This window comes from Phycomyces blakesleeanus, assembly GCF_001638985.1.
Source record: "Phycomyces blakesleeanus NRRL 1555(-) unplaced genomic scaffold PHYBLscaffold_27, whole genome shotgun sequence".
NCBI lineage: Eukaryota > Fungi > Mucoromycota > Mucoromycetes > Mucorales > Phycomycetaceae > Phycomyces > Phycomyces blakesleeanus.
The window spans coordinates 633,575-656,645 of record NW_017265160.1 but is presented as its reverse complement, the minus strand read 5'-3'; the positions used below and the strand labels follow the sequence as shown (position 1 = coordinate 656,645).

At 39.8% G+C, this 23,071-nt stretch overlaps 7 protein-coding genes across 7 annotated transcripts; 4 read left to right on the top strand and 3 right to left on the bottom strand.

Moving 5' to 3' along the window:
• The first annotated feature begins 4,902 nt into the window (after window positions 1–4,902).
• Window positions 4,903–5,724, top strand: PHYBLDRAFT_160328 (hypothetical protein). The gene is made up of 2 exons (XM_018434163.1): window positions 4,903–5,566; window positions 5,666–5,724. Exon 1 carries the CDS (start codon window positions 4,954–4,956, stop codon window positions 5,350–5,352), a length of 399 nt encoding a protein of 132 aa, XP_018286028.1. The 5' UTR covers window positions 4,903–4,953; the 3' UTR covers window positions 5,353–5,566; window positions 5,666–5,724.
• A 1,108-nt stretch (window positions 5,725–6,832) lies between these two features.
• Window positions 6,833–10,751, bottom strand: PHYBLDRAFT_127956 (hypothetical protein). The gene is made up of 14 exons (XM_018429198.1): window positions 10,317–10,751; window positions 10,105–10,235; window positions 9,926–10,033; window positions 9,831–9,861; window positions 9,527–9,729; window positions 9,272–9,424; window positions 8,758–9,210; window positions 8,497–8,702; window positions 8,351–8,415; window positions 8,034–8,238; window positions 7,623–7,966; window positions 7,338–7,554; window positions 7,237–7,294; window positions 6,833–7,165 (listed from the first exon to the last, which is right to left on the bottom strand). The coding sequence occupies exons 1-11, from the start codon at window positions 10,619–10,621 to the stop codon at window positions 7,859–7,861; spliced, it is 1,968 nt and encodes a 655-aa protein (XP_018286027.1). The 5' UTR covers window positions 10,622–10,751; the 3' UTR covers window positions 6,833–7,165; window positions 7,237–7,294; window positions 7,338–7,554; window positions 7,623–7,858.
• Window positions 10,752–11,157: 406 nt separating this feature from the next.
• Window positions 11,158–12,363, bottom strand: PHYBLDRAFT_151071 (hypothetical protein; the record flags this gene model as incomplete). The annotated part of the gene is made up of 7 exons (XM_018432598.1): window positions 11,158–11,260; window positions 11,345–11,395; window positions 11,465–11,505; window positions 11,557–11,796; window positions 11,845–11,979; window positions 12,025–12,210; window positions 12,289–12,363. The coding sequence occupies 7 exons, from the start codon at window positions 12,361–12,363 to the stop codon at window positions 11,158–11,160; spliced, it is 831 nt and encodes a 276-aa protein (XP_018286026.1).
• A 620-nt stretch (window positions 12,364–12,983) lies between these two features.
• PHYBLDRAFT_13374 (hypothetical protein) lies at window positions 12,984–13,604 on the top strand (the record flags this gene model as incomplete). The annotated part of the gene is made up of 2 exons (XM_018429589.1): window positions 12,984–13,186; window positions 13,301–13,604. Coding segments are annotated over 2 exons (507 nt in total), but the record flags the coding sequence as incomplete, so codon positions are not given.
• Window positions 13,605–13,798: 194 nt separating this feature from the next.
• On the bottom strand, window positions 13,799–14,561 carry PHYBLDRAFT_160326 (hypothetical protein; the record flags this gene model as incomplete). Its single annotated transcript, XM_018434162.1, has 3 exons — window positions 13,799–13,980; window positions 14,042–14,141; window positions 14,220–14,561. Coding segments are annotated over 3 exons (624 nt in total), but the record flags the coding sequence as incomplete, so codon positions are not given.
• A 2,524-nt stretch (window positions 14,562–17,085) lies between these two features.
• Window positions 17,086–18,500, top strand: PHYBLDRAFT_151068 (CCHC-type zinc finger transcription factor; the record flags this gene model as incomplete). The annotated part of the gene is made up of 2 exons (XM_018432596.1): window positions 17,086–17,131; window positions 17,266–18,500. 2 exons carry the CDS (start codon window positions 17,086–17,088, stop codon window positions 18,498–18,500), a joined length of 1,281 nt encoding a protein of 426 aa, XP_018286023.1.
• Window positions 18,501–21,832: 3,332 nt separating this feature from the next.
• Window positions 21,833–22,475, top strand: PHYBLDRAFT_160325 (hypothetical protein). The gene has a single exon (XM_018434161.1). It carries the CDS (start codon window positions 21,858–21,860, stop codon window positions 22,164–22,166), a length of 309 nt encoding a protein of 102 aa, XP_018286022.1. The 5' UTR covers window positions 21,833–21,857; the 3' UTR covers window positions 22,167–22,475.
• Window positions 22,476–23,071: the final 596 nt, after the last annotated feature.

Here is a 23,071-nt window from a genome sequence, read left to right as displayed (position 1 = left end):
TCATTCTCCCCCCATTTCATATATTTATATCACCTGAATTTTATTTATTGTACACAAAAATATTATTTCATTCTTTTCTGGCATATGTCTTATCATTTTGCCCCCCCCCCCCCCCCCCAAATCTGAAGCTTTTCATGTTTAATCTCAATCCATACTCTAAGCCAATAGAAAATTTAGTTTCGACAAGAAAATTTCATATTTAGGAGAAACCTCAGTGGGTGTGTTTTTGACATGGGTGTTATGTGTTCTTCAGCCCCGCCTACCCTAATTCATCTCTCTTCTTCTCCAACCATTTTCCTCTTCAATTTTTTCTCATCATCATCTACATTATCACATCCCTTCATAGTCACGTTTTATATATATATATATATTTCTTCTTTTATTATCACTCTCATTTTTCCCGCATATATTCTCCTTTTGGCATTTTTATCTTTTATACATACATCTTCCCTTTTTCTTTTCTAGCTTTTCCTCACATTCTCATATATATACATCGCACATCTTTTTCATTGTAAATTATCTCTATCCACATCTCTTGAACATACTTGTATCTCTTGCATTATTTTATCAACTTATTCTCCCAGTTCCCTTTTTTTCACACTATTTATCTTTCACTATTACTACTATTCATCTCTCATCTTATATCTCATTTTTATTATCTTTTTATTACCAGCACTGTTATATTCTAACATCTTACCCCTACATTCTACCAAAAAGCACAAACATTATCCCACTCTTTCTATTTTGACATTGACATCTACCCACATTTACATATTATCTCTTCTCACGCTATAAGTCACATCTACAATCTCTAAAAAAAACATTCCATTTTCATATTTTATTTCATTTTATTTTCAATTCTCAAAGATATATAAGAGATTTATTTTTACTACAATAAATATTATCAGTTATCTCTCTCTTAAAATCACTGTCTCTGAATTGCTTTTGTGGTATTTCAGGTATGAAACAATAGAAAAATAAAATATTTGGTAATAGAGACGTATAGAAATACTTTGAGACTGTATATCAGTTGTCTTTATTCATAAATAAAAAGTGTTCTTTTTTATAAGAAAACACAATCTGCTCTTGTCATTACATCTTAGTTTCTTAAGGCTTTCTTCCTTTACTATATTTGGTTATTAGAGTGTATTTACTGTTTAACTAGTGTCAGTGTAACGATTATGACATCAGGTCATAAATCGTACTTCTTTAGCTCTTAGTTATTCTTTTCTTTTTTATACTAGAGCTTTAGGACTTTCTACTAAATTAGCTCCATATCGATCTGACACAGTTTACCTGGCAGTATGATATAATTATCTTAACAATCTTTAAGATATTATCTACAGTACTAACTGTAATAATTATTGGGCTGATTACTTAATTGTTTATATATATTTTATACTGACAAGATGATAGCTACTATGCTATCCAAATATAAATATGTTCTTATATGTGATAAATCCAACATTCAAGTGTCTGGATCACCACAGCTTTCTGTCTGACCCGTAGGAAAGCAATCATATATTGCATTAAAGTCTTATATATCTGTTCAAAACCCTCTTCCTCTTTTTCCTCTTTCTGTCCCTTTGTATCTGTGTAATTGTCCTGAGTGAAATCAACAGTGTTCTCTTAAATTCTTCTCTAAACTTATCTTCTCATACCTTGCTGTCTATCTGTCTTGATTGTCCTGAGTGAAATCAGCAGTATTTTTATTCTCTTCTTCTACCTTACCTTCCTGTGCCTTGCTGTTTTATCTGTTTGGATTGTCCCGAGTGAATCGACAGTGTTCCTATACCTCCTTTCACCTTTTACCTGAACACTTTTATTTTTTTTCCATCCTCAACTGTCCTGAGTGAAGTTGAACATTCAATTGCCTTTCTAAATACTCTGTATCTCTTCCATATTCACCTTTCTATTTATTATCCTCTTCCCTACCCAAACTCATACTCCAGGATTACATTTGTAATTCTTCTTCAATATATTTTATTATTATTTTCTGACCAAGTTGCACACACAACAAACTCAACATGTGTCATTTTCGACTGATTTTATACTCTAAACAGCAATGTAATTCTTCTATTATTCTATTGGATGAATGCTAAAATCTGTTCTTTTTTGGATTGAAATTGTGTTGTGTGAACATCAAAATGAATTGTACCTCCGATAGGATGTACTGCTTGCAGTAGTAAAGGACTACTGAAAGTAGGTACATGTGAATGCATAATCTTCTTCTCTATTATCTTCTGTCTGTATCTCTGCCCGTCTTTTATTCATATAAATAGCTATCACTTCTTTTCAATAAAACATTATCTTTCTATAGTTCAAAATCCCTTCTCTCCGACTAGTTGCCTAAATTAGTCACTCGCTTCAAACTCAATTGCTCATAGTCATTACAATTGTTGTATTCAATATAATTGTAGATTTAACTTAAAAGTACAGACACTCAATAAATACGTACATTGAGTTACCAACAACTAGTAACAATACTAAAAGATATACCTTCCCTTATACAAGGAAATTATGTAAAGAACATACTAGAACAAATACTAAGACTCTAGTCAATAACACTAAAAACATAAGAACTAAATCATAGAAGATAATAGTAGAGAAACAGACATTACATGATATCATCATATCATCACCAAGCTAAATACAATGTCTATATAAACGCACAATACTAATAGCAATAGAACAGCATTTCCTTTCTGATTCTTTGACTTCTTCTAATAAAACAAAGTCTCACTATACTCTCGTCTGCACTTGTTTTATTTTCTATCTTGTTTTCCCCACATATATAACAGAAATAATAAACTGCGATATTTTCACAAGCTTTTGTAAGGCGTGAAATCAAAATAATTGGGCTTTTTTAGAAAACAAATAATTCGTAGACAAAATATCAAAAAGTAAAGCCTTTTTTGATTTTTTTTACAAGTGCATTCTTCTCATATTAAGTGACTTGTATTGCTAATTATTTGAATCTCTTTCTTCTGCCCACATTTTTTCTTATGAGAATTCTCTAGGAAACAACTTCCTATTTTTTCTTTTTCTCTTTTTATATATTTTCTCACATTATTTTGTAGCTGATAAATAGGACACTTATGCGTCTTTTCATACACAGTATTGAATACCAAGGTAAGAATGATATTCTCTCAAAGCTCTTCACTGACTATCATTTTCCTTTATTTTCTTTTGTTATTTTCACTCTTTCTCATTAGCTCTATTCATTTCTAAATCGAGTATGATGGTAAGTTTTTTTATTGCTTCAATCTATCTTTTTCCATTATTAATCTGTAAAAATACTTCTCTCAATATATTTTTTAGACACACTCTTTATTTTAGTCCGCTATCTACACAATTTGTAAGTTATGTAATGCATGTTTTTTGATATCTGTACTTATAAGAAAAAATATTTTAGAATCTTGACTATCTCAAAGTATTTATTGATATTACTTTGATTGAGTATATCACACTGTAAGTAATATTATATAGCATGTTCTATGCATTCATTAATTATTGTTGATGCTGTTCTTAAACAGTGCTTTTCTTCTTTCAATTTAGTATTCAATGTCTGGTTCAGGTAATAAATAGAGCGATGATTTCAAGCAAGAAATATCCAATGGGTTCAAAACGTGTAAAAGGAGAGGATACTGTGAAATCAAAATATTTATCTAGAAACCATTTTTTTTCTATCAAATAAACCAAAAATTGAAAAATTATATAATAAAATTGATTGTATAAAATACCAAATAAAAAGCCTGATTATAATTGTAAACCTGTTTCTCCACCTGTTTCTCCACCTGTTTCCCCAAATTTCGAGATATCTAACCAATAGAGATTGAGTAAAACTTGGGGAACCTTTGATATAATTGGCTCACACAGAGTGGCTTTATTTGGACTGACCACCCCATTTAAGAAATGATGACCAAACTTTAATGGGAATATATGCTAGACCTCTTTTGTATTTAAAAGGTGAATGAAAAATACCAGCTAATTTAGGCGGAGTGTAAATCTAAGTATTTCACCACAGTATAAGGCTTCTTTCCAAAGATACAACTTATGTTTCCATTCGGGGGGAACATCCCTTTAAACTGGGTGAAATTACCTTTTTCCCTCGATTCAACATATATTTCAACCCTGTACAATTATACAATTTTTGCAGTGAAAGTTGGCAATGAAATCCAAATAAGAATTGGCGACTTTTCTAATTTAGCCAATTTTGTTGGCGATTCGCCAAAACCTTGGATTCGACTTTTGAGACAGCACGCGTGGTGGTTGGCGGCTGCCTCTTCTCGGAGAATGAATTTGAAGAAGAAAGGAGAACAAAGTGTAGATGAGAGGAGCGAAAGGAAGAGGCAGAGAAGACTATTATTAGAGGAAGTTTAGTGAATATGAATAAAGAACCTTTTTACCTCGTTAAAAACACTTTCCAATTTTTACCTCATTTTGACAACTGATTCTCATCCCCATATGACTCGACAACTAAATATTATTTGACTCATCCTAACTATCAGAGTGCACATCTATTGTCTCAAAAACATATCCTCTTGAAGTAGGTTACTATCCCTTGTTACCACGCCTCCATTAAGGATAGAATATCTACGCTAGCTAGTAAACTAGGCGTAGAGACAATGCAACCTGAACGTCCTTTCTCGCAATAATATCGTAATCAGTTACATTGCCTCTTACAAGTACCCTACGTGTCACTTTTGCTGTCGCCAATCCGTATACGGAAACCCTCGCCAACATTTAGGACCTTGGCTGGTGCTTGAGAAGCCCCTTAACGACCCCATCCTTGACTTCTTAAACTATATTGAGAGCATAAGCAATTCAACTTGTATTTTTCCTAGTGATATTGATTTAAATAAAAAGCACGTGATTAATTGATCACCCCACCCCTTTTCTCTTAAAACCAAAGTTTTGTTGATTAATAGATGGTCATTAAGCAAACAAATCATGGCTATCAATCCCACAATTCCCTCTCTTCCTAATGACGAAGGGTTTGCGTCAACTCTTGAGGAACAACAAACAGCGGATATAATTCGACGCAAAAAAGCACAAAGCCTTAATTCTCTTGCGTCACTTACACAGACGATCAATGAAACTAAAAGCAATCAAAAGCACATGGCATTGACAGAACGTTTATTGTGGCTAATATCAGTGTTTTGGGCCCTTTGGAAACTTCAAATTAATGATGCAACACCATTAGATAATTTAACAGTAATAGGTAACTACAATAGCTCTGCATTATTTTTTGATGAACAACCAAATCTTGGGTTAGAAATGGTGCAACAATATAAAAGATTATTATTGACGGGCTTGGAACAAAACAAAAAGGTTGGATTGTCTGTATAGGCTCGTCATTAGGTACTTGTCACATCCTGTCGCACCACAAACCTCTGTTATTCTCATCCTCCGAAGATCAAAGTTCTTCGTCTGACGATACTTCCGACCCATCAATATCTCCAAAAATAAATTATATTACCAGGAATATAAGAAAGTCTGAAAAAACTAGTGTGCTTTCATACACAAAAACACGCATCTTTGGCACGGGTCAATCTTCCTTTCGGTATGTTGTCATTTATTTCTGTATACCCTTGCGACCTAGAGATTTATTTGAAGACTGTATGTCGTTTATAGTACTTATGCATCTATTTATTATGACCAGCTCTGGGGCAGATGATGGGCTTCTGTGTGGTGTATTACTACTACCTATGGTAGCTACTGCAAAACTTGTAGAAAAACTCCATCAGAAATCAGATTCTATAAATATTGGTAATTCACTTTCCATTTCAAAAAGATCCTATAAAATGAACTTTATTGAGATGTGTTGGGTTTTACAGATTTGGCTCTAGTACACTTGGAACTGCTGCTCTTGATGAGCTTTATATTTCTTATTCTAGTTTCAGCAAGTCGTTTTATGCACCCGATGAAACGTATAATACGTAAGCGTGGTGTATTTCTGGCCTCTATCTTTGTCTCGGGTCTGTTTACAGTGTTAGCCACCAGGTTTACAAACTTAATGCCTGTCTTGTCAAGAGTTCCTATTGTAATCACTATTATTACTGTAACCACATTTCAATGGGCACTATATGTCTGCGTAGTCGGGTTGAAGAAATCGTTCACCTTGGGGGAAATGTGCATATTGGCTGAGGCTGTTGCTATTCTTGTTCATGGTTCTCTTGATATGATATGGGCTACAGTAAGCTGTGGTTTTTTTTTTATATATCTACCTCATACATCATTGGCTAAATATTGGCAATGCATAGTATCTGACGGAAAGGTCACCGTATTACTTGGCCGGGATGCCTATATCTCAAATTACAGTGCTTATACATGCTTTGATTTTGGGAATTCTATTAATCGGTATGGCTCTATTCCCCCTCCTTCGTCGGTCTCGTTGGATTGCCCGTCAACCATATTGGCGCTCTCCGATCACCGAAGATTTGAACGAAATATACCAAAAAAGGGTTAAAGTGTCTATTGCTTTTTACACTCTCTCGATATCCATTATCCTATTTGGTATTGCCCCAGTTTGCTATAATATAACAGGAAACAACCCTATTGTATGGTAAATACTAAGAAGCTTTAAAAAGCCAAAAATTAAAAAGCAGATGTCAATATATGTATAATAAGATTTTTTAACTGCTCGTTTTATATTTGGATAGGACACTTGAGTTTGTACTTATGTCTCCTTCTCGTTTATTTCTATCCCTCTATTGGGCGTTTTCAGTCGCTGCCACAGTTGTTGTCTGGGTTCTTGTACTAGATTTTACCCCAGAACCATCGCAGAAGTCGTTTTTTAAATCTGTTGGTGAAGAAAGGATATTAACCAGTACACTCAATAAGAAACGCAAATTGTTTCATGCTCTGGCAGTAGTAATGTTTATTCCAGGCGTTTTGTTTGAAGTAAGCCACTATCTGTACTATTTCCACAAATATCTTACACACAACGGTTGATACAGCCTTTGTTTCTAAAGCTCGCATTTGCCGTGGCCCTTGCACTTTTTATTTACCTCGAGTACTTGCGGTACTTTGCTGTCTGGCCATATGGAAAAAGCCTTCATATGTTTCTGACCGAGTTTATTGATAATCGAGATCTTGGTCCAGTAATTTTAAGCCACATTTATCTCTTGATCGGTTGTGCCAGCACTGTATGGTTAGAAAGGTAAGAAGAGTAGACTTTTTTTATTGATACATAAATGTTATAATAAATAGCTAAATCGAATCATTTAATAGTTCACATATTCTAGCTAGTGTTTCAGGGATTCTATCTCTTGGGGTTGGTGATGCTGCGGTAAGTGTTATGTTGATTGAGTTAATCCAGACTAACTCCAAAGAATTTTCAGGCATCACTAGTGGGAAAGTCGCTTGGAAGGCTGCATTGGGCTGGAACTAAAAAGACGGTAGAGGGCACAATAGCCTATATTACTGCAGTTCTCATTTCTTCATATGTGGTTATTCAAACCGCCAAAATATTAGGCGTTGAAGGGGCTTCTCAGCTTATTTGGGGCAAGAAAGAGTGGGTCTCATATACAATCATGGTGACAATGACAGGTAAATGGTATATGCATCTATTGCCTTTGCTCAATGACTTTTTTTTTCTTTATCAATTAATGTTCTAGGCTTACTTGAAGCATTCTCAACTCAAAATGACAATATCATTATTCCGCTTTACATGTTTGCATTAGTATTGCTGGGTTTACCGTTATAAGCATCACTTTCTATTGAATAAGACGAATAAATTATATTATAATACTACAAGCTCGATACTGGAAAATATGTGGATATGAAGGCTCCATACTAGCCAACCTGGAATTATATACTTGATTATGGCGAGAGATTGAGTTTTGAGCACTTTCTAGACTTGATGTTGGATGTTGATCTTTTGAGCGTATTCGTCTATCTTTGTGATAATGCGGCTTGTTACATTGAACGATTGGTTTGAAACGACCTTGAGTACATCCAACTATATAAATTCAATACGACATGTAAATAAATTATTGGTAATTATTAAACCACTTTGCGAAACTTACCGTCATTTCCCAATTCCCGAGAATGTCGATGTGATCTCCTGCTTTACTACCACCTCGAACGTCCAATTTACTTTCTGGCTGCTCATTAATATATTCTTTAATTATTATAGGATTATGGCCAGGGTTGTAAAGATCAGCGTGCTTTGTCCAACCTCCCGAAGGAGTACACATGTAACCTAGAGATATGAGAGGAACTGTACCATCACTATAACCAGATTGTGGGTTTCAGTACCACCCAAAATGCAAATAAATCCACAAAAGTATAAATTGTTTTCTTTTTACACGTATGTTTGTGTTTGTGTGTGTGTGTGACTTACCCATTTCCGAACCGGACTCCTGTTTCTACTCTTGCAGCAGGATCATTAACGGTAGAATCAATAAACTGTCGGATAAAAAAAAGGGGGTTTTTTTAATTAAAAAAAAGCACATTGCCAATGTGACAACACTTGAATAATTTGCTTACAAGATGAGGAGCCTGGAGCTGATGAGCATAAATTTCAGTTATATTATCAGTTGTTCCACCCAACGTACAGTTGCCATCAATAGATTCGTCACATCGACTAGAATTGTTACAAGCCGGCGATGTTCCATCTGTGGATGCTGAATAGTAATAGCTGCGTTCAGTAGGTAGGCCAACTCCATAAAAGCAGAATATCTTCATATTCGGCGCTGGGTAGAATATTATTTAATTTCAACGCAAAGTCCTTTGATAATAAAGCCTTACCTTTGGGTAATTGGGACTCAAAAGGATTGGCCCATTTTGTAGGATCTTCAGAGTTAGCCTCGAGCTGTTTTTTGGAAGTCGTTATTCCATACGAGTAGTTTAATCTTAACATTTCATTATAATCAAATGGTGCTACACGATGAAGAAGATTCATAGCATCTTCAGATGTATGGTTTTGAATTAAGCCATCAGTAATATCTGGTTTTAAGTTATTTTGAGGAAGTAGCGATGGTGAGACAAATGATATCATGTTGCCATGAGACTGATGAGACTCGTCTTCTTCGTCGTCTGGTGCTCTCTCGTGGCTTCCCCAAATGAGATCAGTTCCCTTTGGGAGCATCGAACTACCACCTCCCCAACTACGCATAAGACTGGCACGTTCCTTTCGCGAAAAAAACTTTTCTAGAAGATATGCACCAAAGCTACCTACAGCCATTGTATCTCTAGTTTCCCCTATGTGCTTGGTTCAGAAGACTGCTGATTTTTCTTAAAAAAATAAAATATTAATCTTTACCTGACAACATTGCTGTCATGGCCTTTGGTACTCCTGCCATGGGTCCGGCGATGTTAACGAACGATTCGATATAATCATCTGCCCAGGTTGGGCCGCCGTTTCCACCTTGTGGACTCTCGACCCATTTTAAAAAATACGGAAACAAGACGCCGCCTTGTTTTTATAGAAATAATTGTAATAACAGGGAATTGAGAACGTGTTTAACATAGCCAATTCATCGTAATCACAGTAAAATCATATGCAACGTGAGCTTACCCATGGAGTGTGTAATCACAACTGTCTTAAGGCCGCCTGTTTTCTTGGATGTTTCAATAGTGGCCATTAAACGAGAGAAATACTTATCCCGTATTTGAAGGTTAGAGAAGGATAACCGCCAGTCATAACTTGCAAGATGCATTGTGTTGCTGTCGTAGCCAATTGTGGCTAGATTTTCTATAATTTTGGCCCACACCCAATATCTTTTGACCCAAATTCACATGTCAATTTAATATCATATTCAAAAAATGACAGTAAGTTTTGATATAGACTTTTTTTTTATAAAAAAAAAAGAAATGCTTACCCGGCCACAAAGTAATCAGCAGCATCCAAGCCTGTATTATAAAATATTATATTATATTGTGAGATTTGGCTAATCATGACGTAGTGAAATATTACCCAGGGCAGCACGTAGTTTTATACCAGGAGGATCCAAGCCAGTGGTTGTGTCCAGTTTTACGTGCTCTGTCCAAAGCTCTTTGTCCAGTAAGACTGACCTAAACATTGCTGTCAAGTCAACTTTAGTGTACTTGAAAAAAAAATGACAAAATAAGCAAAATGCTTATAATTAAACTTACTGGTAGTGCCCCACATGCGCTTTCTGAAATACTTGCGTGACTTTTCAGAAGTTCCCCAACTCTCGAGTCCTGAAGAAACAATACCAGGAATCAATACGACTGGAAAATGTGGTTTCAAGTCCAATTCGTCCCTAAACATTGATATGTAAGTAATTATTAAGCATATTATATATATAGAAGAATATATATGTGGGTGTGCAATAAACACTTGCTTGAAGGCTGTTGCCGGCATAAATGGAATGTCACTTGTAGGTGCTGGCTTGAGAAAGCTTGTAAAGTTTCCAAGCATTTCATCCACTGCTTCTGTTGCTGGTAGCATGCTTTGAATATCCATCTCGGCTATCTGAAGTGCCAAAAAGGCCTGGAGATCGTTGAGGTGTGTCTGTGCCATGGGTGTGGTCGAAGCGCCATAGAGTGCGCCCATAAGTCCTACAGTAACTCCCACCACAAAGTGAAATCGCTTTCGTTTCCAGAACGGTACAGGCTTCGGTTTAAAGAGTGCAGAGACGTCTTCCATAATATCTTCAGGAAGTTCACGAGGCTCTTTATGAATTACTGGATCAGACGACGAGTGTACAATCGGGAGTTTGGAACCAGTAGACTTGGCCCAGTCAAGCTGCTTTTGCGAGTTTTTTCTACGTTGCTTCATAGTAAAGAAAAAGTAAAAGAGAAAAGCGGTCAGGGCCAAACACAACAAAAAAAATGCGATTTTAAACACAATAGCGTGCTTTGAATGAAACCAATTGCACAATCTCCCAAATTTGGTATAACAATTTCAACCTCCAAAAAAAGAGAAAGATAAAAATAAAAAGAAAAGTGATCGACACTCGAAATTCCAACCATTCTACTTCATATGTGTTATTATTTATTTATTCATTTTTTAACCCTCTCAAGCGCATAAGTGAGAAAACCCTCTAATTACTACAAAATACAGACAGTCACTATTCATCTGAACTTTATAATTTTTGGTCCGAACAAAAAAGAAAATGGTAAAATTGCACTGAACTGTGATTTTATTAATAAATTACGCTTTGAATGTTTTTTTTTGTACTTCTACTGGGAAGCAATATCTGTTTCTTCCAAAGAAGTCAAACAATCGCTTAGGATCTGGACACTCTGCCAAACGACATTCTCCAGGACACCCATCTCAATTGAGCTACAGTAAATCATTATGTACTTGACACACAAGTCACTGTTGGATTAAACCCAACTGAGCCATTGTGTCAAGGTCGCTGCGAACTCAGCATCAGTAATGAAGAAGCAAACTGGGACACCCTTATTCGTAATGCTGCTTTTCACAGCAATCGTATAGAGATACGAGTGCTTGCCTGACCTCACCAAAAATTAGCGTGTCTTATACGTGGAGCCAATATACCACTCATCGGCAGTCCCAAGCATATGCTCAACAAGTATTACTGTTATATTCCAAGTGTTTATTAAATCAAATATTACCTTCTTCTGCCAAGGAGAGGCCCAGGAGAGCAGGTATGCGCCGTTGCCTTCATGGAACTTCATATGGACAATACAGCATTTTTCATTTTTCAAGAATGACATCCATTCCTCCACACTGGTCTTGTCAACCGCATCCCGCCCGGAAAGCTTGTTCGAATGAGCGTTAATGACATTCTGTACATCATTGTAGTTGATGCGTAGGGACGTCGGGAAGCTGGAAATGGTAAAACCAGCTTCAAGCTATAGAACAAATCAGCTAGTAGATCAGATAAAAGAAGTATTATTTACTAATTCTTCTAAGCGTTGGGGGTGAATACGAAGAAGCGTATTGATAGTCTTCCAATCCATGCTGTTATCAACATGCAAGACAACCCATTGCTTAACATCGTTTGGCCGCCTTGACCAAATCTCGTCTTGCACCTTCTCTGGTCGGTGTGTCTCATGTTGTCAGAGCTACTAAAAATGGACCTGTCCATCACACAAAGTATTTATAATCTTGGTCTTGCAGCCATCCTTGGTAGAATCTGTGTGGATTCTCTTTGCCTTTGGCTTGTCACCAGCCTCTTCCTTGTGTTTTCTTGGCGAGCCATGATGATCGCATGCTAGGTATAGTGTCTCGACAAAGTACTTGGGGCTGTTGATGCTGTCAGAAGCCTTTGACACATGCGTGTTGGTAACGTTTCAGTTAGCAAGTCTTATGTCAGCGTTTTCAAGCCAATGAGTGAAAGCAACTTTATTGATGAATGTTTCCGAAACCTTGGGATTTTCAATGTCGTTGATGATGAGGTTGGTGTTGTTGGAGTTCATTGCGAGTGGAGATTTGCTTTGTGTGTCTGTAAAAGTAATTACGCGTCTGAAACGGATAAAAATAATAATAATGTTAATAAAGAGAAATACAGTGTTGAGCCGGAACTACCGGATTCTTTCAAGTTCGGAAAAATATGACTGCTTGTAATTTTTAGTAGATAAACTTATCGTTGAGCCCTGATAACTGAGATTAAAAATAACGTCTTGACAATTGTTGTGACTTGTCTTCACTAGTAAACAAAATATGAAAGAACATAGCAATAGTGATGTGACAGGTTTCATTTCTATCCAGCAACACCACCATAATGGCCACCTTGTTGCGCAACCTCTCAAAAACTGGGTGTGCTCACTCAAGATTGATCAGACATGCGATACGACCCTTTTCCAGCACACAAAACGTTGCGTCTTCGCATGGATTGCTGCGATTGAGAGAATATTACGAAAGCACCTTGTCAGAGGACTTGATGGTCCTCACGTATGACCACGCACGTGCCGCTCCTGCCACCTACAAATATCCCGACGTTCAGGCACAAATCGAGAGTGCATTGACAGCAGAACCTTCCGCGGCGGCTCCCACAACAACCACCCCGTCAGCCGACGCTTCTCGTACTCGTAAAGGTGGCAAGCCTGTCAAACCCCTCCAGCCCCTTAAGAGTGCCAGAACTATCCCAAAACTCGACAAAATCACTCTGCATGCCATGGTAAATGATGCAATCGGAAATAAGAGTAATCTCTTGTCAGCTTTTATGGCTTTCCAGAGTATCACTGCCACTCGCCCTGAGGTTGTATACGCTAGAAACTCTGTCGCCAATTGGAAGCTTCGGTAAATAGTTCACAGTGGAAGAGGGAGCGAGAGCAAGACGACTCATCAGCAATCTGCATGTTTTTTTTTCATTTTTCATTTTTATGTATATGTGTTTGTGGGTGGGTGTGTTAGTGAGGGTATGCCAATCGGCGTCAAGGTGACATTACGCGGTGATGAAATGTACCAATTTATGGATAAGTTGGTGGAAATCGTTCTCCCACGTCTTAAGGAATGGCCTGGAATGTCCATGACCTCAGGTGATGGCAATGGTAACGTTGCCATTGGATTTCCTCCCTCTGCCCTCGCTCTGTTCCCTGAAATCGAGGGTTCATTCGATGTCTATCCTAGAATGACCGGTTTTGATGTCACCTTTAACACGACCGCCTACACCAACACCGATGGCCGCCTTCTCCTTTCAGGCCTCTCTGTTCCCTTTACAAGCAAGAAATAATAGATTTTTCTCTATTCATGGAAAACAGCTCCTTGGATTAAAATTGAAAAAAAAAAAATTAAAAATTAAAAATTAAAAGAGAGAGAGGGGGAGAGATGTAGTTTGGAATAAACATGAAAATTAAGCATCCTCTTTTGTATATAAAAATGGCTTTTAAAATATGGATCTAATAATTACTGTCATATTTGACGTGCCCGTGAAGATGACGTTCCAGACAAGGAATACAAACTGGCTTGTTTGACAGCCTTGTTTCTTTCCCTCATGTGTGCTTTATAATCTCTCCACAGCCTCCAAGGAAAAGAAAAAACCCTTCGCCCGTATTTTAGTATACAAATTACCGTCCACACGCCAAGGGCAAATACTAGTATAAGAAATTTAGTAAAGCTTGGATCAAGATTTGTGTGTGTGTGTTGGACACTCACCTGTCAACAAATATGATAGGAGAGCATACGCTGTATCAAGCCATGGATTTTTAGCTCTACTTGCCAGAATATATTCTATATCTACTTCGAGTCTCTTTAACTAGTTAATCAACCAAAGGAAGAAAAAATCAAAGAAAAGTTAAATTAAATAGTCAAAATTTTGTGTTGATGTACTTACAGCAGAGAAATTTGATTCCGGTATATTCTTGATCAAAAGTTCCATGCGAGATCGAGTTTGATCAACATCGGCTTGTACACGTCTTACCAAACGTTCTGTATTCTCCAGAGCAGCCTTGAAGCCATCCAGTTCACTTTGAAGAGCAGCGACACCTAATCTAACATCGTCTTTTCGGTAATCAAATGGGTTCACGCCTCTGAAAGGAATATTGTTGAGTAGGAGCGAAGGAGCACGCTTGACAGAACTGCAGCTATTAGGCGTGCCTGGTGAATTAAACACACTATTGCTGACTAAAGTCGAATGAGAAGGATTATCTAAAAGGCTATCCAAAGTTCTTTTTTCACTAGGATTTTCATAGACTTTCGAATTTTGGCAATCAAAAGTTGAAGCGGGCCTCGATGGAGCTACAGGCCGTCCATATTGATCGAAATCATCCAAAGATAAACTAGATATATCACACCTCTGCATATCTAAAAATTCCTGATAATATCAATAATATTTTATAAGCACTAGATATCGATAATTTTGCATATAAACAAACCTGACAATCCGTTAAGGTGCCCTTAATATCTTTCATTCTTTTATTGACAGACTTGGATAGTGCTATAGTGCCTTCGTAACTGTTTACACTGCGTAAAAACAGACAAATAAAAAGTCAATAAAAATAACAAAGGATCTTTAAAGGTCTTACACTTCTTCATTCTCGCAATTATCCGTCAGTAATGATACGTGCAAATCAAACAAACGACCTTGAAAGAATAATTTCTTAAAAAAAAAGCTCTGATACAAATCTATAAAGGTCATATACAGCTATATACTTACCGTTTTCTACTAGCATATCATCAGGAAGCTGAACAAGCTTTACAAACTCAATTCGGTCTGAACTGCTTGCTTGTACTTCCACTTCATTGTATATTCTTAATTAAAATTCTTGCTCGTTTTTCTTTTACGGTATTATTTTTATATCTTACCAATGTTTCTTCCATGCTTTTCTTCCGTCAACAAAAGACCACCAGAAATGACTTCCAATTCATCTAATTCTGTATCGCTATTATCATATTCTTCAACAGCAGTAGTCTCATTATGGCGTACTCTCATCCTGCCCTCTCGCTCATATTCTTTCAGTAGCACTGTAATTTCACTAGGGAGCGTATCGTAATCAAACAGAAGAGTTTTTGCTGTACCCAAACGCTCAGTATACGGTGAGTCTTGTATAGGATTCTCATGATCTTCAAAGTTACTCTCGTCGGTTCCCAGACTTTGCTTGGATTGACTCAGAATTTCATTTCTTAACTCTTCAATTGGCTGTTCCCCTTCAACCTCATCCTCATCCTCATCCTCATCTTCTTCTTCTTCGTCTTCATCCTCGTGCTCATATTCATATCCATCTTCATCTTCGTATTCATCTTCAGTTTCTTCAAGACCTTCTTCAACTAATTTATTTTCTCTTTCTACTGATTTTGCCTCTGATTTTAATTTAATTTTTGCTTTTTCCTTTGATTCATATTCTGGTTCACCCTCTGCTTCTTTCTCTACTTCTACTCCTATTCCTGTTTCTGCTTCTGTTCCTGCTTCTTTTTCGGCTTTTGTTTCCACTTCTTCCTTTGTGTCTGCTTCCGCGCCTGCTTCTGTTTCCCTTTCTGTTCCTATTCTTGTATCTGAATATCTATCTGCTTCTACTTTTGGTTCTGCTGCCTCGTCTCCGTCTCCGTATTCATCTTTGCGTTCACCTTCGTCTTCACCTTCGTCTTCATATTCATATTCATCTTCGTACCATTCTTGAGAATCTTGGGCTATAAATTCAGTCGAACTAATACTACCGAGGGAATGTCGGCGATCATATTTCTTTAAAGCAATTTTGTCTTGACTTCCAGTTGAAAGAGGCTGCGCACTAGAAGACCCCATACGATGGTGCTTATTAGTGTACCAGAATCGACTTTTTAGTGGGGTATTGGCGGCTAATTTACGTAGCCGCTCTGATGATGTTGCTCTTTTTACACCAGGCTTGTTAGCCAGTAAATTATCATAAGAATACATGTCGTCGTCACAAGAAGACTCATCTTCGTTGTGTTTTAGTTTAGAATCTCGCTTTATAAGAGATTTGTACCACGACTGCCGATATTCTGGGCCATTCCAGCTTTCTTTGCTAAGGCTTGATGAAGGTGGAGTACTGTGAGAAGTACGAGTGGGAATAGAGGCCGTTGAAGGTAAAGTGTCTGGCGTAGCAAACGTATTATTGTGGTTTTCTAAAGAGACAGAAACATTTTCTTTTGTGGCATTCGATCTAATAGTCTTGGTTTCTGGTCAGGTATACACATCCAAGGGCATGGAAGCATGAGTTATTATTTAGGCGATAGATAAAATAATTATTACCAGCAGGAATTGACCGACTATCTTTTACAGGAAATTTTCGAATTTGGTGAGACAGATTTGAGGTCATCTTTGTAAGCATTAGAATGTCTGCATTCGACACAGCTCCAAGCATGTCTTTTGCTGCATAAATAGTATGATAAGCTGAGGGCACTCTTTATCAGGATACTGTTATCATATATGTAATCTTGCAATTGTACCATTTTGTGATTCAGAGCTAGATTCTCGTTCTAGCGACCATCCATTTTGACCATCAGCTAAAGAAGAGGGAGTATTTTTGATGGGTGAGGTTTCTAGCCATCCTCTACTACTGTCTAGAGCAAAGAATTGCTTCGGATTGTCGTCCTGGTTTGAACGATGGCGAGTGTTTGCAGGCTTTTTTTGGGTCTGGTCGATTGCTCGTTGAGATGTATTCCGCCAGTGGTCAAGTTCATTAAGATGGGGTTGCATGAGCCGCAATTTGAGATTTATAAAAGAGTGTGCTTGCAGCACAAGAATGATGCTTGGGATTAGATGTCCGCTTTTGCTTATGCGTGGCAACAGTACTTCCCCATATAAAAAGGTAAGTCACTGTGCTCAAGGTCACTTATTTTATATGGGAAGACTTTTATCAAAGGTGCTCATGGCTTCCTCCGCTATACAACCGGACCCCCCCCCCCCCCCCCCCCCCCCACAGGGGAACACCTCATAAACGGCCATACAAACAATTCACCCACTATCACAACACCCACACCCGGACTCCCTCTCACCTACTTGACTGTCCTAACAAACACCGCACCGACATTCCGCCATGCCATCGTACTTGGGTCTAATGACCCCCTGACAAAACCTCGCACTTGGCGAGAAAATACTAGCCAGTTCTCCGTTTACTACACTACTCCCCCGGAAACCTCTCCCGAATTCATTGTTTTCTTTGACGCTCTGCTCCAGTCCTTTTTGCCTGGCGAAATCTTTGGCCTGAACCCTTCCAATAAAGCTGGTACCCTCTTTGAGCTCCACTTGAGCTCCAAAGATGTTTGTGCTCGTGCTTGTCGTGTAGGCTTTCGGTACAACAACGAAACTGTTCTTGCCTCCCCTGCCATTGCTAGCTCATCCAAATTGTTTAAGCTGACTTTGTCAAAGCTCCCCCGATTCCCTCCTCAAGAGTACGCTACCTTGGATACCAAACTTCGTAATGCTCTCACGAAATATGGCTATGTGCACGATATCTCCATTAACACGTTGTTTGGGTTTATGGATGGAAGTGGACACGCATATGTGGAGCGTCCTCCATATGAGGAAGGTGCCCTCCTTCCACTTCGCTTTAAAATGGATTTCGATGATAACACGACGTTCTTGGCCACTTGGCTCAATATGGGAGCCCATTGCGCTCTATGTCAAACCATGGGCCATGACCGCGACAACTGCCCCACTCGACCAAAAGAAACTCGCTCGTGCTATGGCTGCCATCAGGTCGGCCATCTTCGCTCTAAATGCCCTCGTGCTGCCGAAGTGGACAACTCATACAAACGGGATCGCAAGGTTCCTAAACCGCATGGCCCCCATCGCACCACTGCCACCCGCAACACCACCAACCGACCCACTGTCACTCACTCTGGCTCACATATGAAGAAGACCCTCCCCCCCTCCTTCACCACAGCCAACCCTTATGCCCTACTTGACCCTTCCCTCTCTTCTGCCGGGTCTCAACACAACCCCGCCAACACCACCAAAGCTGTACCCGCCGATTCACGCACCAAGATACCAAAAACACCTCCCCTCCCTTTTGAGGCGAACTTAGTTGATAGGGAAACACTCCCCGCTGATGATCCCACGCTCACCGATGACGACTTGGCAGAGGTGGAGGCATACTTTGAGAAAAACTGCGAAGACGACCCTATGAAGGGTATTGAAGAAACTATCCCCCAATAATAATTATGATAAAAATTGCATCTATGAATTGCCGTGGATTAGCTAAAACTAACCACCCACAAACGCGCTCCCTATTTATAAGACACCTTCGATCCTGCGGGATCGATTTACTCGCCCTTCAAGAAACTCATGCCAATACTGAACCTCTCCAACAGATGTTCCATACACAATTCCATGCCCAAGATTCCTTATGGTCTCCGCACTGCGGTCTTGTTTCTCTTTCTCCGCACCTATCTTTCATTAACCCTCTATTCAGCCCTTGTGGCCGTTGCATCTCTACTACAGTCATACATACTAATAATTCCATTCCCTCTTTCCGTATATGCGTTGTTTATGCCCCAGCTTCCTACCGGGACCGCTTTTCTTTCCTCCGCTCTCTTCTCAACTCTCCAGCACTACTTCCTCGTCTCCCATCCTCATGCATACTTTTGGGCGACTTCAATTATACCTACCGCACTACTTCTTCTAACCCTCGCCAGGCCCCTCCCGAATGGCTTAACTTTATTTCTAACCATTTCGTGGATTGTGTCACATTGAGTGGTGAAGTCCCTGCCCCAACCTTCCACCGACAACTTTGCTCCTCCTCCATAGATTATGTATTTGCTTCTTCCGACCTTGCCCCGTGCCGTCAGTCCTCTTCTGTGTCCTATATACATCCGAATTGGTCCGATCATTGTCTAGTAGCCACTACTTTTAAGTTTACCGCCAACCATGCAACAGGAAAGGGAATGTGGCGCGCCAACCCTCGTCTTGCCCGCAACCCCACTTTTTGCACTGAATTTGACGCCTATATTTCTACCTCCGTATTTCTACTTTCTCCCTATATGTCCCCACAAGACCAATGGGATAGATTAAAACATATGCTTACAAAATTCATTAAGTCCTTTACTAGGCGCCGCACACAAACACTCACTACACTGGAGGCCAGACTTCAAAGTAAACGTGACAAGTTAATCCACAAGTTCAGACAACAACCCGCCCAAAACTTCCAATTGCCCATTATTGAAAGACAGTTGCAACAAGTCCAGCTGGAGAGAGTGGAAATTCTTGCCCTGCGTGCAGGCAAACATTGGCGAGAGAATGGAGAGATCTCCGCAGGATACCTCAAGCGAACAGTTGCAGAACGCCAAGCCCGAAAGAACATCACCAAACTACGCCATCCCATCACTGACCACTTACACACTGAGCCTGATGGCATGACTGAAGCTGCCGCTTCTTTCTACGAAGGCCTGTATACACCTGAACCAATAGATCAACTAGCCATAGACGATTTACTTCGCCACCTTCCCAACGATCTCTGCCTCTCTGATACCGTATGTTCCTCTCTGACTGCTGAACTTTGCATCGAAGACATACGAGAAGGCGTGTCTCGCTCTCCACGAACAAGTAGCCCAGGACCGGACGGCCTCCTTTATGAGATCCTCCAACTCATTTTTCATCACCATTCTTGCTCCCAGTTGCTGACACAAGTGTACAATGATGCTCTTAGTAGTGGCCAATTCCCTTCATCCTGGCAAACAACATGTGTTTCTCTGTTGCCCAAGAAAGGCGATCTCTCATCCCTGAAGAATTGGCGACCGATTGCTCTGATCAACGCCGATGCCAAGATTTTCACTCGGCTTCTCAACGCTCGAATGGTCAAAGCTGCTGGAGTGCTTGTATCTCCGTATCAAACAGGATTTGTCCGTGGTCGCTTCATTGCTGATAACGGTATACTTACGAAGCTGGTTATGGATCATGCCAATTCTACTGGTCACTCTGGAATCGGTCTTCTCTTGGATCAGGAAAAGGCTTACGATCGGGTTCACCCTGACTATCTTCAACAAGTTCTTGTTAAATTCGGTTTTCCTCCTTCAATTATAACCTGCATCACTAATCTTTTCTTCTCTTCCGACCTTAAGATTAATGTGAACGGTTTTCTCTCTCGTCCTCTTTGTCAAGCACGTGGACTCAGACAGGGTGACCCCATGTCCCCTGTTCTGTTTAACCTGGCCTTTGAACCACTTTTGCGCCGACTCATACACGACCCTCAGTTTCCTGGATTTGAGATCCAAAGTACGCCTGAACATCCCGCACCTCCACCCATAAAGCTACTCGCTTATGCCGACGATCTTCTGGTTTTCCTCCCGCAGATCCAGGACATGTCCCGATTGCAGCACCACCTCGCCACCTATGCCTCTGCTTCCAACGCACGCATCAACCTTCACAAGACCCAAGCTTTCTCCCTGTCAGGCAGACCTCATCCTCACTGGGCGGACACCCTTCACAGCTTGCAGATTGTCGAGTGGCATGATAGTCGCTCTCCAGAACCTCTCCGCTACCTTGGCTTTCCGATCATCTCCTTCCTCACCCAACGCAACTCCTTCTGCTCACAAATCTTGTCTAAGATAGAGCGAGCTTCACATATCCACCTCTCCCGCGCCTTGTCCTTCCGTGGCCGTGCTACTGTCCTAAACTCTCTTATATTGTCAAAGCTCTGGCACGTTCTTCGTGTTGTATCTGTTCCCGGCACGTTCTTTACCAAAGTTCGCTCTCTCATGGGTCGCTTTCTTCAGCATCGAAGCTTCCCACCGATTAGACTTGACACTCTATGTCTCCCCACAAAAATGGGCGGTTTAGGGGTTTTGAATCCAAAACTGCAACAAGGTGCCCTTCAGCTCCGTTGGCTTCGACCTCTGTTCCAATCCACTTCGTCTCCTTCTGGTCTGGTGTTGCCTTGGCTGCTATATCTTCTTCGGCATTATCTACCTGATGTCCATCCCCATCTTCCTTTCATTTTTCCTGACCTGAGACACCCTCGATTCCGAACTTATACCAGTCCTTTCTTTAACCTTTTTGCTGCCTGCGATCTCTTGCCTCACGATTTTGACTCTACTGTGATAAATCTACCGACTTGTCTGGACATTCCTCTCGCCTCTGCAGTTGTGGTTCCACATGGTCTCCCTGCTTTTCCTGCTTCTTGGCGTCACCTCCGGATCCGGGATGCCTACGAGATCAACACCACTTTGGATATCCTTTCTCGCCGCTTACCTTCTTCCTTTCCTCGTTCACCACGCATCCTCCGCAAAGTCCTTCAGCGGGTGGATGATCACTCTCTTTTCCTTCACGCATTCGTCATTCGCGCTTGCCTGCCTCAAAGTATCTTGACCGAACAATTCCCTGACTTGATGGCTCGCACGGGCACTGAGGTTGACCCTTCCACACTCCTGTCGGCCCTCTCTCCTACCTTTCCTTGGAAACGCTTGTCTACACGCCAATTCCGTTCCTCCTGTGAAGTCGTCACTTCTTCTATCGAGGATGTACCGCACAACATACGAGCCATCAAATGGCGTCAATTCTGGTCTTTCATCCTTCCGTATGCCTCTCGCATCATTTGGTTCCCGCTGCTTCACCACAAGATCTCATGTCAATCCGTGCTGCATAACCGTATTCCCACCTCATTTCCCTCCCCTAATTGTTCGCTGTGTGGAACGGAAATTGACTCTCAAGACCATTTTCTCTACGCATGCCCACTCAAGCTTCCTCTCTGGCACACACTCTGGCTCGCGCATTTCGGCTTTTCCCCCCAATCCTCTGACATTCACAATGCGCTATACAAGTTTTCCTTCCCTCCCCCCCTTGATCCCACTTCACATCCTGCCTCAATCCTTGGCTCTGTTCTTTTAGCCTTGTGGAGACATCACTGGGCTTTCATATTCGATCAATCACCTTTCGTTGCCGCTAATGCCACTACCACTGCCAATTCCCTGCTTTCCCGTTTACAATCCGAAGAAAACCTTGATCAACGCCCTTTTTCTGTCTAAGTTCATCGCGTTTCTTCGTTTCCACATTTTTTTTTTTTTACATTACATTTACAACTTAAAACACAAAATCCCCAAAAACATTTAAATAATAGAAAAACCAAAAACAAGTTGTGGCGCCTCTTAAGCCTTTTGGACAAGAGTCCCACCAATAAACCAGAGCTCCGCTCCATACAAACAAAAAACCGTAGTGCTTATAAATCTTCACAACTGTGTCCGAGTATATTATTATTATTTGATTGGTTTTATTAATAATTATTGTTTAGCAGACTTGAAACTATCGCTACTTGATACCTCTATTACACGTACTCCCTTAATAGACAACTTCTTTCAGCCGAAGATGAAGATTCAGATTGAGGAAGAATTTATCAATTGATTAAATTTTGTGATTATGCCAACTACGTGAGCACTACATCTTGCCTATATATATATTACTGTGAAGTACTTTGGCAATACACATATCCACTGAGTTGGTAGGAGTAGCTGCATAAAGATAGATGGAATCCATATACATAGTGAGTTGATATATAATCATTAGAATAAACAGTAGCAAATAAAGTGCATGCTTATAAATTTAGTAAAGAATAATCGAATGCTTAAAAAAACGCCCCAAGAAAGTTTTTACCAAGGTATGGGCACCTCGCCGCCATCCTTTCTAAAAAGTAATACCAAACGTACCTTATCTGAGAGCTCTACCGAAGAAAGTGTTAGTAAAACGAATCGTGTAGGACCTTTGAAAGACTTGGAGGAATGCTTCTTTACTTTGATGAG

What these genes read in the sequence shown, in the direction of transcription:
- PHYBLDRAFT_160328 (XM_018434163.1), top strand. Translation starts at nt 4,954, where the DNA reads ATGGCTATCAATCCCACAATTCCCTCTCTTCCTAATGACGAAGGGTTT.
- PHYBLDRAFT_127956 (XM_018429198.1), bottom strand. Translation starts at nt 10,621, where the DNA reads ATGGAAGACGTCTCTGCACTCTTTAAACCGAAGCCTGTACCGTTCTGG. An exon ending in AAAACTACGTGCTGCCCTGG is followed by an intron (nt 9,862 to 9,925) that starts GTAATATTTCAC and finishes TTTATAATACAG; the next exon opens with GCTTGGATGCTGCTGATTAC. An exon ending in GCTGATTACTTTGTGGCCGG is followed by an intron (nt 9,730 to 9,830) that starts GTAAGCATTTCT and finishes TTGGGTCAAAAG; the next exon opens with ATATTGGGTGTGGGCCAAAA.
- PHYBLDRAFT_160325 (XM_018434161.1), top strand. Translation starts at nt 21,858, where the DNA reads ATGCCTCTCGCATCATTTGGTTCCCGCTGCTTCACCACAAGATCTCAT.